Source organism: Xiphophorus couchianus, chromosome 6 (assembly GCF_001444195.1).
Source record: "Xiphophorus couchianus chromosome 6, X_couchianus-1.0, whole genome shotgun sequence".
Classification (NCBI taxonomy): domain Eukaryota; kingdom Metazoa; phylum Chordata; class Actinopteri; order Cyprinodontiformes; family Poeciliidae; genus Xiphophorus; species Xiphophorus couchianus.
The window spans coordinates 22218751-22233813 of NC_040233.1; the positions used below are offsets into that span (position 1 = coordinate 22218751).

At 39.3% G+C, this 15063-nt stretch overlaps 1 protein-coding gene across 1 annotated transcript; it reads left to right on the forward strand.

Moving 5' to 3' along the window:
- Positions 1-4567: 4567 nt before the first annotated feature.
- On the forward strand, positions 4568-14420 carry tmem200cb (transmembrane protein 200C, genome duplicate b). Its single transcript, XM_028021811.1, has 2 exons — positions 4568-4683; positions 11651-14420. Exon 2 carries the CDS (start codon positions 11684-11686, stop codon positions 13211-13213), a length of 1530 nt encoding a protein of 509 aa, XP_027877612.1. The 5' UTR covers positions 4568-4683; positions 11651-11683; the 3' UTR covers positions 13214-14420.
- The last annotated feature ends 643 nt before the right edge of the window (positions 14421-15063 follow it).

The window sequence follows — 15063 nt, forward strand, 5'->3', positions numbered from 1 at the left end:
AAAAAAGTATATTCAAGTACTGAGTAACTGATCAAAACATCAATGATTTAATTCTTAAAAATTACACAAATGGACCAAAATATAAAGTTACATGGGAATACGGTATTTTAAAGACCAAAATGCAAATAATTCATATATGGTAAATAACATAATTGCAAAAAACTCAAAATAAAAATTTTCCAAATCAGTTTCTTTCAACAAAAAACGAAAGAAATCCTTAAAAAAAATGAAAGGTGTGTGTCTGTGTCTGGTGAATGTTTGGTTTGTTTTTTATTCATGAATGAAACACTGCAGTGTTTAAAGAATCCAGATATGTTACTCAAGTAAGAGTAGAAATACGTCATAATAAAATTACTCAAGCAAAAATTAAGAAGTAAAAATACTCCTAAAATTATTTTTCCCAAATAATTACTCACGTAAATGTAACTGGCTACTACCCAACTCTGAATGTGGAAAATGTCAGCGCTCGGCTTCCTCCACTACCCTGTAATTCTGTGTCCAGGTGTGTGCTTTCCCTGGAGAAAATCCTGATTTCTTTTATACTTTCTTTCTTAGAAACACTGTATGATGGCAGCTGGATCCATCAGGTAGTGATTGTGATTCTAAGCAGACAAAAGACAGATCCCCTCTCCACTTTCAGCCTAATTGATGAGCCATTATCTCTCCCAGTGACTGAATCTTCATCTCTGACGCAATCAGAAGGGAGCCAGAGCTTTTGGCTTTTCATCTGCGGAGCCCTCTGATTCCTGCACCAACTTAAGATGACGACTTCTCCTGCAGGAAGTTGATCTCTCGCTGAGGCCCTGTCTCAAGTTTCCAATTAGCTCACACGAAGCCCCTGCAGCTTCTGGAAAAGCTTTGGCTGGACTAACATTCTTCCTAAGCATCTTTTTACCCACACAACCGAATTAGAGGACAAATTGAATGTCTTCCTCAGTAATAAAGGCGGCCGGGTTTTGGCTGGAGAATCACAGGAGCTATTTTTGACGCTGCATGTATGTGAGCCTGACTCTGCTGAGATCTCCCGGATGTGAGAGCGATGATCTGTTTTATTTCGATGAGCATCAGAAAGCCGTTGCTGGAGCGAGCGCATTATTCACAGCAGGCCGGACGACGGAGCGGCATCTTAAATAACCGTGACAGACATGATGTGATCACTGAGGACTAAACTGAATTATTGAGTCACTACTGCCGCACAAATGGGAGTGTCCCTCCTGAAAGCAGAGATGAACTTCCGGAAGGCTGTGGCATAATCAAAGCACAGTTTTTCTTCTCTCTCTTCCCCCTCTATCTCACATTATATTTTTAATTCTTCCATTGCAGTGAACCTCCTCTAATTTATCACTGCACTCTAAATGAGTTTAATTATCTGGGGACGTCTTGATAAGATGTGATTTAGTGCATGAGGGTAAAGTTGCAAGGCAAGTTAGAATGAACCTTTTCAGTTTCTCCAAGAGTGTGCAATGTAGGACACCCATTCCTCCCGAAACTGTTCAATACCAATAACCTTAATGTGCCCCTGCCTTGGCATTAATATTACAAAGTTTTACCCAGTTTTTTGGCTCAAAGCACCATCAATAAGTCTCCTTTATAGCAGCTGATATTTCAGAAGATGGAGAACTTCCTCCCAACTCTCTCTTTTTGTCACTTGCTAAAGGATTAGGGCCACTGGAAAGGACAAGTATTGTGATTTTAATCTCAGATTTCTACGATGGTGTTTTAGGGCTATTGTAGATAGAAAAAGGGTAGTAATCTTCATCCAAAAGTTCAGAAAGTTTGAGATTAATCTAAAAACATTCTAAAAAAAAAGAAAATGTCTGCTCTCCAAAAGTTTGTGTGAAAAAACAGAAATTTTGAGGTTCATCTCAGTAGTTTTGTAGAAAAAAAAGTAGCTTGAGTTCAAAAGTTGAACGTTTCAGAGAGAATCTCAGAAATGTTGTAGTTTGTGGGAAAATGTGGAAATTTGAGTTTCAAAAGTAAAACATTACCTTTTTTTCTAGAAAATTTCTGAGATCAATCTCAACATTTCTGTCTTAGTACATTTTCGACTTTTCAAATGAAAATTTCTGAGATTAGTCTCATTTTTTCTAGTAAATCTTCAACTTTTGGACCTCTGAAATTTTTCTGAGTTTCTGGCAAATATTCACTCCTGTTTTTCTATCCAAAATAGCCCTAATACACTGTTGTATAAATCTTTTTCTCATAACTCTAAATCTGTTTCAATTTATGTCAAAATCCAAATAAATAACCAAACATTATTTATATTTTTAGCATATAAAAATAATAGCATAGCTATTCCTTGTTGTAGTACTTGGTAAATTTGAGTTTGGTACATAATTACAACAGAAATACTCTGTAGTTAATAGAGTTCTCCAATCCAAAGGAATGTGTAACTGAGTAGGGTCATTAAAAATTTTTTTTACTAAATTTGCATGTATATTTATGCATTAAAAACAACAGATTATACACCTCCAATGATCCGCATGAAGGAGTATTTTCTCAGGCTCATTATATATCTCCTCAGATACTTTATGTAAATAAAATCCACTGCCTTTCGTGCTTTGATATCCTAGAAGCACACGTTTCGGTGCATTTGTTTGAAGTAAATGGGGGTTTTAAGTCTTTGTCAGAAGCCCAGATTTGTGCGTGTGTCTCTGTGTTTTCCTCAACTGCACAAGCTTACTGAAAGCTGACCTTTATTGTACTGGTTAACATCAGGGATTAAAGACGGCTCTTTAAAACCCCTCTGGATTATTTCCAGTCTCACTGTATGCTTTGAATCCCTGACTGTGGGTTGTGCAGGCTGGAGTTTTTCTCTTCTCCTTCCACTAATTTATGGCGTAAACAAAACACATTTGTGGGTCATAAAATTCTCTGTGAAGTTTCTGGAGCATCAGCTCTGAGCTTTGTTATGCACACTTCCCCAGCCCAGTGCATGGCTGCTTTTTTTTCTTCTTCTTCTTCTCTTTCACTAAGTGAAACCCATCTGGACTCTATCATATTTCATTCGGTGAGGCAGGGCAGAGCATTCAAACAATTACGTCCATGTAACCCATGTGGAAAAGGTAAAGAAAGAGGAAGAAGCACTAAACATGAGTTGATTAATGTGGTGTGTTTAGATTTGCTCGGTTTCTCTGGGTCCAATTTGGAGCCCAGAGCATGGCAATTTAATACCTGCATTGTCTGTTATACATCCTTCAGAGGAATGCATATGCAAATATTGCCCTTGCTTTGCAATTTATCAAAAATAATTCCCAAGATGTTCTGCAGAAGCAATAGACTGCATCGTATGCACTCTGAAGGATGTTTAGGTGCACTTTGTGTATTTATAGATTGTATTCTCCATTCCAAAGCAATCTTTGTGTTATAGGAGGTTTAAGGCTTGTTACTTTATTTTAGCTTGTCTTGAAACTGTATCTATTTTCTTTATTCCCTATTTGTTTTAGAAGTAGTACTTTTCTCTTGCTAAATGTGTCCATGGGTTAAAAATCTTAAATAGACTGCAAATGCATTCAGTCCTGTTTTGAACTTGTAGCATTGAAGTTTTTTGCTATTATAAATCTACTCAGTTCGTTGAATGTAATCTTTTTTTTAAAAATCAAGCCAAAGACTTTAGTTTTGTTTTACTATTGGATACTGGAAACCTTCTCAGTCCTCTGCAGCAAAATTTTATTATAGATGATGATAGTCTAAATTTGAAACTGAATTTTTTATTTTAGTTAAAGTTTGAGAAATGATTGTAGATTTTGGACTATTCTGGATTCTCATGAAAGAACAAATTTATTTTTGTCTTCAGTCATGTTAGCAATTTTTTTTTTTGCTATATATAGTTTGAGCTTTGGATGTATTAATAGTAACATTGAATATATTTACTGACATCAAATAAATCTACCTCATTCAAAAAGATACACTCCTGTTTTATGTGATTGAAGTGAAGATGTGGAAAGTTGTCATTTTTATTCTTGATAAATAGAATTTGACTTAAATGCCGTCACAACCCAGATTTAGATCCCGGACGAGCCCCCAATTTATCATGACCCAGCCAATTGGTCATGCCAAAGCAACCCACTGAGATATATTTAAAGACAATAAACTATAATTTATTTACTAAATTAAGAAATGTGTCTTTAGTTGCCTCAGAATGTAAGCAGGAACCAGTTTTAAAAATCAAGTCCTGAGATTCTGGATGAAGAGTGAACAGCTCAAGATCGAGAGTGAAATTTCCAAAGTAGACCAACTAGAGAAGTCTCTGTTGGTCCATTTTTTCCCCAACAAGTCCGAAGTGAGTGCAGACATCTGCAAATCTAATGTGAGAAAAAATAAAATATTTTACTAATTCTTTCCGTTTTTATAACATTTTAATTGAAGTAGATGGAATTGTGGAGCAGAAATTATACACTTCTATCCGACTCTAGTGGTCACAGGGTGAATTAGGTCTTTAATTATCCCTGGAGCAGGTAGCATACAGTATGATAACACTTCTCATTTTTCACCTCCTCTAATAATCACCACCAATAGAAACGCGTCTGGCCCGCCCCTATTGGCTCTATTGTGAATCCGCGTTGAGCTGGAAAAAGCCCCACTCTTCCTCCAGCCTTGGCACCGGAGCGCGGCGCACTACGTCCGAACACAGCCGAACCAGGAGCGCGCCATGAAGACCCGAGATTATCCACACTATTTCTGGTAAGAAATGTTATTTCACCGATTTTAACACCTTTTTTGTTTTTAAAACCACCATTTCTTTCTTAGGCGGTTTTGCATCCAGATGATCCCCCTGTGCGCCTGTTTAACGCAAGAGTCAGGAGTCTTTTGATTGGCTTGACATGAGAGATGGGTTTAGTTGGAGAATATTCTGGATAAATCAGACTTTTAATTACCAGTGGGCTTGTTTCTCCTTTACTTTTATTCCAGGGACTAAAATTGGAGCATTTATTTACGTAGTTGATGGGTGTATTTCTGTTTTTCCGTGCATCAGATGTGAGGCGCACATAGAAAATGTATTTTTAACAAGTTGGAGAACAAAAGCAGGGAGGGAATCCATCATGAGGAGCCGTATTGTGACCACACAGCGCTGAGGTTTGTGAGCGCATGGGTTTCGTCAGGCCGTGACAGAGGTGTACGGATGTTTGTCATTTATCTTCACCTTGCGAGCTCCCCCCCCCTCCGACCGCCGTTCCCCTCCCCCAGCCAACTCGGTGTCGGCTCTGGACATTTTCAGGGGCCACCTCCAGCTTCCACGGCGGCTCGTGTTTTCTTCGCAGAAATTGCTCCCAACAGAAGGGAAACAGATGCGCCGTAATATCAACAGACGGTTACTCATGCAACATTGCGCAAAAATGTAAGAAAGAGGGGGGGGGGGGGAAATATGCGCCCCCGCAGATTGGACAGACTGAGCGTTTTTATCAGCCTACTCCATCCTGCCAGACGAGCTATTTGCCGTGGCAGCCAAACCAAACCGAGGAGCCATCAGCTTCCTGTTCAGCACCGCAGACAGAGACATAATCCGACTTGTTCACACCCACCTCTGGTCCACGTTGCTCCGATGCCCTTCTCTCTCCAAGCGGAGACTGTGGTCCGCCCACGCCCCTGTCGGTGTTAGTGCAGCCTCACTTGCTCTCGCCCGGGAGGCATTTGAGTGCATGTTGGTCGTGAAGCAAAGAGAAGATCGCCATAAACCTGCTGATGAGCGCCGGAGCGCTGTTTGCTCAGCAGGTGAGCAGAACTCGGTGATCCGCATCCTGGAGAAATTACCTCAATCTTTTTTTTTTTCAGAGAATATTTCAAAACCTTTGTAGTTTATTTTAAAATTGGAGAAGGGGTGGTGGGGGGAGAGGGGGGGGGGGGGAGGGGGTGGCAACTGTAAAACTTTAGTCACAAAACAGCGTGTGTCAACTTTTCTATTCTAAATATCAGGAGGAGGTCTTGACGTCACGAGTGGATCACCGAAGTGGATCAGTAATCCACATTTTAAAAATGTCGAAATATTTCTTCCCAGTGAGTATTTTTAATTATAATAGCTTAATTTGGTACTTTCCAGAAAAGAGAGTTATTTCAACTTCTAACACATTTATTGGAAGTTTATGCATTTAGACCTCCCGACGAATTTAAACAAATGTTTACCCTAAATTAGTCTGACCATTTCCTCCCGACGCAATTCTCTCGATTCTCAAATCCCTTCAGTTCCCCGTCTGCACTTTCTCTCATTGAAGTGGATTTTTACTCGGTATTTCAACGGGGCCAATCAGCAAATAGAAGGAGAAATTGTTAACAATCATGTCAATTTTTCTGCGCAGTTTTAGAATAGTTTGCCTGTGGAGGAAGCAAACAAAGCAGCTCAGTCCTTGTTGGACACACGTTCAAATATTGAATTAACATTAACAGCCATCTCATTGGGCTCCGTGTTACACGTGAACATGTAACATGTTGCAAAGTTGCATGTTGAATGGCTCATTTGTGCGTTTCATGGTGCATTCAGAGTATTCCTTGAAGGAAACGCACATCGGTGATGTCAGACAGGACAAAAAAATTATTATTTTCTATGAAACAAAGCAAACCAGCTGTATCTGGTTGATGGCCAAAGCTGCAAAGAAACAATTTTTTAAACCTGTTTAGCATCATCAATGCTACTGAATAAAACATAAATCTAATTTGAAATCTAAGCTTAGACCACCTTTAGACCAGAAATGTTTGCAACAAAACATTATCGGCTTAAATTCTGGCTATCAGGACAATTATTTTTGACTCATGTCTACAAAAGATTTACGTTTAGCTTCTACGTTAAAATCAGGTTTATTGGTTTTGGGATGTCTCATCTAAAATTGCAGAGAAATTCTGCTGCTGCTGTTGTAAGAGTGAATCATATATGATTGGAAATTCAATTAATTGTTCAGACATACTCCAAATATTGTTTTTGTGTCAGAAAAGAAAGTTTTAAGTTTAATTACTAATAAGTTATGTGTCACACTTTTATTAATTTTATTTTTTCTGACTCTAACACTTGATGAAAGTTTAGTTTTGAGTTGTTGCCCCTTAAAAAATAGCTTAAACAAAAGCTTTTTGAGAAAACAAATATTGGAACAATTATTTAAATCAAACTTCAACCAGCATGACCAAAATGGGAATACTGGACTTAACTTTATTAATTATTCTTTAATGATCTCAACGTTTGCTACAAAATTCACGTCTCCATCAATGCAACACAGTGAGCTTTCTGTCCAGCTTCGTCATTAATCATAAATATAAAAACAAAACCGTAAAAAGAATACGTTACATAACTGGGCTGGTGCGTAAACAAGCGAGTAATAGTTTCTATTTTTCTTGGTGATGTACCGATCGTGAAGGGCGCTGTCATCTCGAAGTGCAGCTGTGCTGGTTGATGGATCTGAAAGCAGGAAGGAGAGGGTCAGCGGGGGAGATTTGGTGGGAGAGAGGAGAGTCAGGAGTGAGGTGGAGAGAACATGCCTGCTGGCTTCCTGTCTGGACACATTACACTGTCGCATCCTGATACCGCACTTCTTATTCCCTCCTGTCAGCCTAGGTGGTTATCATCATGCTTTTTCCTACATCTCTGTATTTTTAGACATACACTGTAGACTTGAATTGCACCTATACTTTTCCAGGGGTCATTGTGAGGAAGCAGCATATTTTCTACTTGTTGCACAATCCCTGATGCAGGACATGATAAAACTGCACATCGCACTTTATAGGGGGAAAAGAAGCTATTTTTGTCAATTTCACATCTTTTTTTATTTTTTTGTATTTTTTTATATAGAGTAAGCAATGTTGTTCTATTCTTTCTCCTGAGATTTACTATGATTACAGTTGAGGAGATGGTCATGGATAGAGGATTAAGTTGATGTTTCTGTATTTCCGCTGCAGCTGTTGTAGGTTGGACTGAGTCAGCAGCTATTTTTTGTAGTTTCCAAATGTAACACACTTGATCTGCTGAGTACTTTACACACCTCTGTTTTAGAAAAGCGTCATTTTTTATACACTCAGTCTAAATATTATCCTGAAGATTTGGAGTTTTTGACTCCAAAACTTCAGTTTTTAGGGAGTTGGAGATGCTAAAATGCTGAAATCTAGTGAATTTAAGTGTCTACTTTTACCAATAAAAGGAATAAATATTCCTTTACTGACTCAAGGATGAATTATGAATTATGTTTCAGATCTCAGTATCAGCAATCTTACTCAAAATGAGCTAAGAAATGTTATTAAAATATGAAGTAACAATAATTTCTTTTATGACTAATCAGGAATTTTGTTGTGAGCAAAACTATACAGTAACATAATGTTTAATAAAATGGGTTTTCTGTTACTGGTCAACTCTTTTACATTATTCACCTAATAAAAAAGTGGTCAGTTGGGCCAATTTATTATTAATAAGTTGATTATTTGTTTGCTGGTTATTTAGAACTGCTACAAAGTCTATCTCATGTAATGCATGATGGGGCGTTTTAATAATTATGGAAGAATTGCACATGTTTTACATGATCAGCTCCTTTTTAACTTTTCAATACTTCTTTAAAATTTGACTCACTTTAAACGGTTTCTGTCAAAAACTTGTTCCTTATTTGTCCTGCGCTGCGTGTCTCTTGCTTTGCAGAATAACTCAGTAGCAGGGTGATGTGTACTAAGCCGACATGTGACAATGTTCACCATAATGGATGCTGACACTGCAATGCTGGGAACTTAATCTAGATGCCATCCGTCTATCAAATCTGAATTGCTACAACAAGCTTTAAGATCTGTTTGGCGTTGAAATTAAGATTTCTGTCTACAAAATACAAAAGTAAGGTGATGCTGATTTTCATGTAGTGTTTTCATTATTTTTATTGTTTTTTGGAAAAAAAAATTTAAGCAGCAGCTGCTCTGTTGCATAACTGCTAAACAACACAAGAGAACTGCTGGTAAAATAGCTGCCAGAGTTCTTCACTGTTTTGTTTTAAAGGTTTGAATGGGGCTCTGGGCCACTTTGCCCAACTTATTCCCTCATTACATGCTTACACATTGTTGTTTTATCTCAACCTACTTCTATTTCCTAAGAGTAAATGGACCATTTTGCCCCAAATACCTAATTGTTGCACATTAGTTACCTCTTGATGCAGAATTTTGATGGATTTCAGTGGCTATTCATTCTGTTTGAATTAATTTTGTTTCTTTGCAACCACAAGCTGAAATGTGTTTCACTAGGCTTTTATCTGACCGGACCAACATAAATTTATGCTTTATTTGTGAATTGGAAGGAAATCATACGTGGTACTAATTTCATTTTGGTATAGATTTATACATATTCCTCTTGTATCACTACTTTGTATCACTACCTATCTTTTGCTGCAGTTACATCTGCAGATCTTGTAAGGTATGTCGCCACTGACTTGCAAACCTTGAGACTGAAATTTTACTTATTTGTTGTTGCAAAAGCTCAAGCTTTGTCTAATTGGAAGGAAAGTATTTTTGTGATCTAAACGAGGCCTTCATACATCTAGTTGTATGTTTAAGATTGACGCCTGCTGAAAGGTGAACCTATTCCTCAATCTTAAATCTGGTCTTATTCCAGGTCTGTCCTGCATTTAGTTCCATCCATCCATCCATTTCCTGTTCACCCTTGTCCCTAATGGGGTCGGGAGGGTTGCTGGTGCCCATCTCCAGCTACGTTCCGGGCGAGAGGCGGGGTACACCCCGGACAGGTCGCCAGTCTGTCGCAGGCATTTAGTTCCTCTCATCAACAAATCAATCAGCTGCTTTATCCCTTCTGGAGAAAAACATCCCTACTTCATGATCATCCTAATTAGAAACGTTGACGTTTTAATGGGATCAAAATGTGAGAGACACTACAATAAAAATGCACAGATTTCACAATTATTTTCATGTGATCATACAGCCATCTTTAATAAATTAGAATAAATATCCCAATGAATCATTTGTCAGATTAAAAGTACTTTCTGAAGTAGCTGTAAGTGGAAAATCAGTCATCATTTAACCTTTATGATGCCTTTCACTTGGTGATAAAGTTCTTAAAATAAATGAGCTTTTCAATAATGTTCTAATTTATTGAATCGGTCTATACATGGTGTTCTAAGGAACCTATTTCCATTGATTGTGGTTCTGAGGCAGCTTTTTCTTATGAAATATGATAGATTATTTGTGATTGCATTTAAGAGCCAGTGTGGTATTTATAAAAAGAAAATGTCAAATGATGACATGCTGGAGTCAGGTCACAGGGTTCTGTCTCTGTCTATGGGTTTGTCTGACTCAGACTAGTTCTGTTAGATATCGATTCCCCTGCGCTATCTCACCACATACATTCAGGAAAATAAAGCGTGTTTGCTCTTTTTCTGTTGTAGCCATTAATAGATTCTCTACCTCATCCCTTAGGATGTTAATTAACAAAGCTACATAATTGGATTTTCAGGTTTATTTCCTTTTGTAAGCTTCATTTATAGTAAAATATAATAGTCTGAGTTTGAAACATATTTATATTCTTTTTAGTTTGATTTTGTGACTCCGCAAACCTTTTAGATTTCCATAGCTTCAGACAGGAAGTGATATTAATGGGAAGGTAAAAATGTGAATAAAGGAGCAACAGCAGAGCGACACGGTTGTTTTACCGTTGGCCATCTCACAGCATTAAAATAATCGCCTCTCTTTATTTTATGATTTGATCAATCATGAAACATAAAATAATAAACAGAAAACTTCGATTCTACACTTTTAGTCTTTCCCACGGTTGGTTTGTTCATTTTCCACAACAATTACTTCTGCCTCATTACTGATTTGGCTACTGTTGCAGAGTAATTGTGTTTGTGATTGTATTTTTTTAAATGTTTTTCACTGTAGCTGCAAGGCAAGTTTCCTTACTTGGACTATAAAAAAGTTATACTGATTCTCCTTTCTCCTATCAAAATGCAATAAATTACCTGAAATTTTCAGATTCCCATTTCTAATTACGCCCCAGGTAGCCGTTCTTATGGCTAATATAAAAAACTGCCACTGGAAAAAAGAGATGAATGGATGGATGGATGGATGGATGGATGGAAGGAAGGAAGGAAGGAAGGAAGGAAGGAAGGAAGGAAGGAAGGAAGGAAGGAAGGAAGGAAGGAAGGAAGGAAGGAAGGAAGGAAGGAAGGAAGGAAGGAAGGAAGGAAGGAAGGAAGGAAGGAAGGAATCTTTTTGACCAAGATACACATCTTGGTCAAAAACAGCCAATCAGAGCCAGGAGGAGGGTCTTAGCGCTGTCAATCAGGCTCACACTCTTCTCTTTGTTAGACTACAATGTCTTCCCAACAGTAGAATGTGTCATGAATGCTCAGGCTAGTTAGCATAGCCACCAATTGCGGTGAATAAACAGTTTTCTTGGAACCATTAATATGTTAAGCAGCAAGTATATGAAGATGACTGAGCACTAAAACTTTCCTCATGGCTCTGATTGGTTGTTTCTGACTGGGAGTGGTACATTTATGTGCGTCACAATAGTAGCTCAGGGAGGAGGTGGAGAATTATCTATCTTGTACTTTACTGTCATGACAAACAGGTCTCTAAAAGTTTAGAGGCAAACAACTAAAAATGTTGAAATGTTACTTTTTTGGAGTCTATAAAATGATTTACTCTCTTCAATATTAGCTGACTGTTCTGTTTTGTGTCCTCATAGACTGAGTGACGAGCCTACTGTCCAGTCACCACCATGATTGCCACCGGTGGGCTGCTGCGCATGAACAGGCGGCAGGATTCCCTCCGCTCCAAAAACCGAGCCGAAAATAAGCGGAAACGGAAATCCAAGAAGAAGAAGAAGAACGATGTGGTGGTGGTGAAAGGAAAGCTCAATCTCTGCTCGCCGGCTGGTTTGGTGGCTGCCGTTGGCATTGTAATTCTCATGGTTGGGATCTCTATGGCTGTTCTGGGTTACTGGCCCAGTCAGAATCAGCAGGAGTACCAGGAGCGCCGCAGAAACGGTGCTTTCCACAACAGCAAGATGAGCTACTCCAGAAGCACACCATCTAACTCGACCCATAACAAGCATTCCTCAAGGCAGACCAATGTGTCAAACCAGAGCCATTCCAACAGCAGCAACCCCAACCCCACTCCTCACTGTGGCATCCTCTGTGACTTCCTGGATAATTACCTTTACTCAGACAACCTGAAAGTTTTCGGACCATTGGTAATGGGAATCGGTATTTTCCTCTTCATCTGTGCCAATGCTGTCCTCCATGAAAACCGAGACAAGAAAACCAAAATCATTAACCTGAGAGATATCTACTCCACGGTAATTGATCTGCATAGCATACGCTCGAAGGAGTACTCACCTCTGAACGGTTTGGTGAACTACACTCAATCCAGAAGCGCCGAGGGTCCGTCTGTGTCATTCCCGGCGAGTGGGACACTCACACGCAGTTCCTGGCCTTCCACCGGACTCCAATTGAAGGGAGAGTTGGACACCAACGAGATGTTTAGACGTTCCTCACTGGCCAGCAGACCACAGAGTTTTTCCAGAGATGTGCAGAGCTTTACGGACACCGTCTACAGCATCTACAAAGACTACAGCAATAGTAGCGAGCAGGCCCCGCAGCCTCGGCAATGGGAGACAACCTCTATCGTCACGTCCTCTGTGAACGCTTTCACGCTGCCAGTGATCAAACTCAATAACTGTGAGGTGGAGGAGGCAGAGGGGCGCTCGGAGGAAGAGGTTATTATCGAGGCTGCGGCCGAGAACATTAAGGAGGAAGGACATGGCAGCAACAACAGTCATTGTGTTGAGATGGGTGCAGCGGCGACTGACCCCCCACCTCTTCATCAGAGCCAGGAGGACATGAGCACAGAGACAGGTAATCAACAGGGGGCGCCGCAGTCTCGGCCTCATCCACATTGGACCCAGCTGTTTCCTCTGCAGCCTGTTTCCATGGCAATGGGCTCAAACAAGTCGCTGAATTCCTTGGCGGATCAGCCGAGGCTCGCCCGGCGCTGCAGCCTGACTGTGTCTGGGGGACGTCAAAGTGACAGAGTGAGGCGTTTCAGCTGCCCTCGACTGGAGCGCTCAAACAGCAAGGGCTACATCAAACTGACTGACCTCGGGGGCGAGTCCTTCGACGCCTCCGACACGCACACATCTTCTTCAGCGGATCGGGCAGCAGAAATAGATGCAACACCGGCGAGAGAGGAAGGAGCTCAGGGAGGGAACGATTCAGTGACACCCAGCACTTCAGCGACAGAACCCTAGGTGTTTCTTTTTCAGCTTACGAGCCTCCCTAATGTCTCTATGGTGTTGTTCTTTGATTTGTACTTTCTTCTGCAGTCAGTAATGAATATGTGATGGCTACAGAGGAAATGGAAATGAAAAACAAATACTTAACTGATAAGGACTATTGAAACACAGCCATGAACACTAGAGGGCAACACTCTTTATTAAAGGTGACCTATTATGCTTCCTTGAACAGGTAGGATAGGTCCATGGGCTATGGTACATTTTTGCACAAAATCCTTCTTAGATAATAAGATTTTAGTCTGCTCAGTTCAGACTATTTTTATCTTTTTCAGAATGAGCTGTTTTAGGGCCTCTTGTCACTTTAAATCCAAAATAGCCCTTCCTAAGCTCAACTTTACACTTGCGTGTGAAAATGGCTGCAAACAGATATATAATTATACAACCGTCTTTGAACATTATACAAACATATTTTCTGGATGGTAAGTCAAGAACAAAACACTGATCTTTTCCAGCAAATGCAGCTGTAAAACCAGCTGACCAGGAGTTCCGGGTTGCTAGGTAACGGGGCTGGTCTCTGCTGGGGTTGCTAGGTAACCACACAGTGTCCGTTTGATTCAGGAGCCTTTGGAAGCAACTAATTTTCCAGTCAACAAAAAACATTAGCTTATTGCCAAATAACAGCTGGGTGTTTTTTTAGTGCTTGGGCTCTTTTTAGAATGAACTGAGACCCAAATGGAAGCATAAAAACATGCAAAATGTGAATTTTGCATAATAGGTCCTCTTTAAAACTACATCCACTTCTCAGTGTTCAAATGAAACTTTTCTATTTTTTCAATGTAGCAAGAGCAATATCACAGACTTTAAAGGAGCTTTAGAGAAGCTTTTTAAAAAATAATATGACAGAGCGAAAGAATAGTGAAGAAAATTCTATTTGAAGAGTCATTTAGGGCCGACATCGTAGCTTGTAAGATTACCAAATCTGTCTCCGATAACTGCTGTCCAACATGTTGTATTGTAGCATCAACATGTGCCACAGAAAACTGAAATAGTCTAGATTTGTTTCTCTGCATTGTTCTGTGAATTACATGTGAATTGGTGAATTGAACTAAATCTCAGGTAGACGTTTGGTTTAGCGTTGAGACCTTCATGACAAGGTCTTCCCTTTGTGCACACTTGTTTACATGAAACATACTTGGTTGAATAAATCTGAGTGTAACACCTCTGTTGGGTCCTTGTATGATATTAGAGTGAATACAACAAGTTCTTTGGTCTAATTCAATTAAGTTTTAGCATGATTTTATGAAAGTGGGATCATATGGAATAGATCATATTTCAGCCATTTAAATCACCTAAAAATGTTGCTACTAGTTTGGACAAGTGCCAAAAAAATTTATTTTCACTCTGTCACATTTGTATGAGACAGATCTCTCAACTAGTGCTGCTACGCTAACTCATGTTAATATGCTAACTGTAGAGAATAAGTAGATTTGCACCTTTATAGTTTTCTAAAGTACAGCTATTACTTGTTTTGTAGTTCCTTGAACTGATGTTGCTATGCTAACTTATCTTGAGAGACTCACAAGGCTATAAAAAGTGTCATATCTCATGTGTAGTAAACATAGCAACAAAAGTTAGCATCTTCCTATGCTAACTACACAGATTTTCATATAACAGCTTGTTTTTGTGGTTTTCACAAAACATTGCTACTCCAAATATGTTGGTATGCTAACTGTTCTGTAGGCTACATGCTAAAATATGCTATTGCTGAGTCCACTTGGAGTCCCTTTAAATTAGCAACTCTTTGTTACTACAGGTGAGTTACACCTCCTACCATTTATTTACCAAAAACGTACATAATAAGTTTT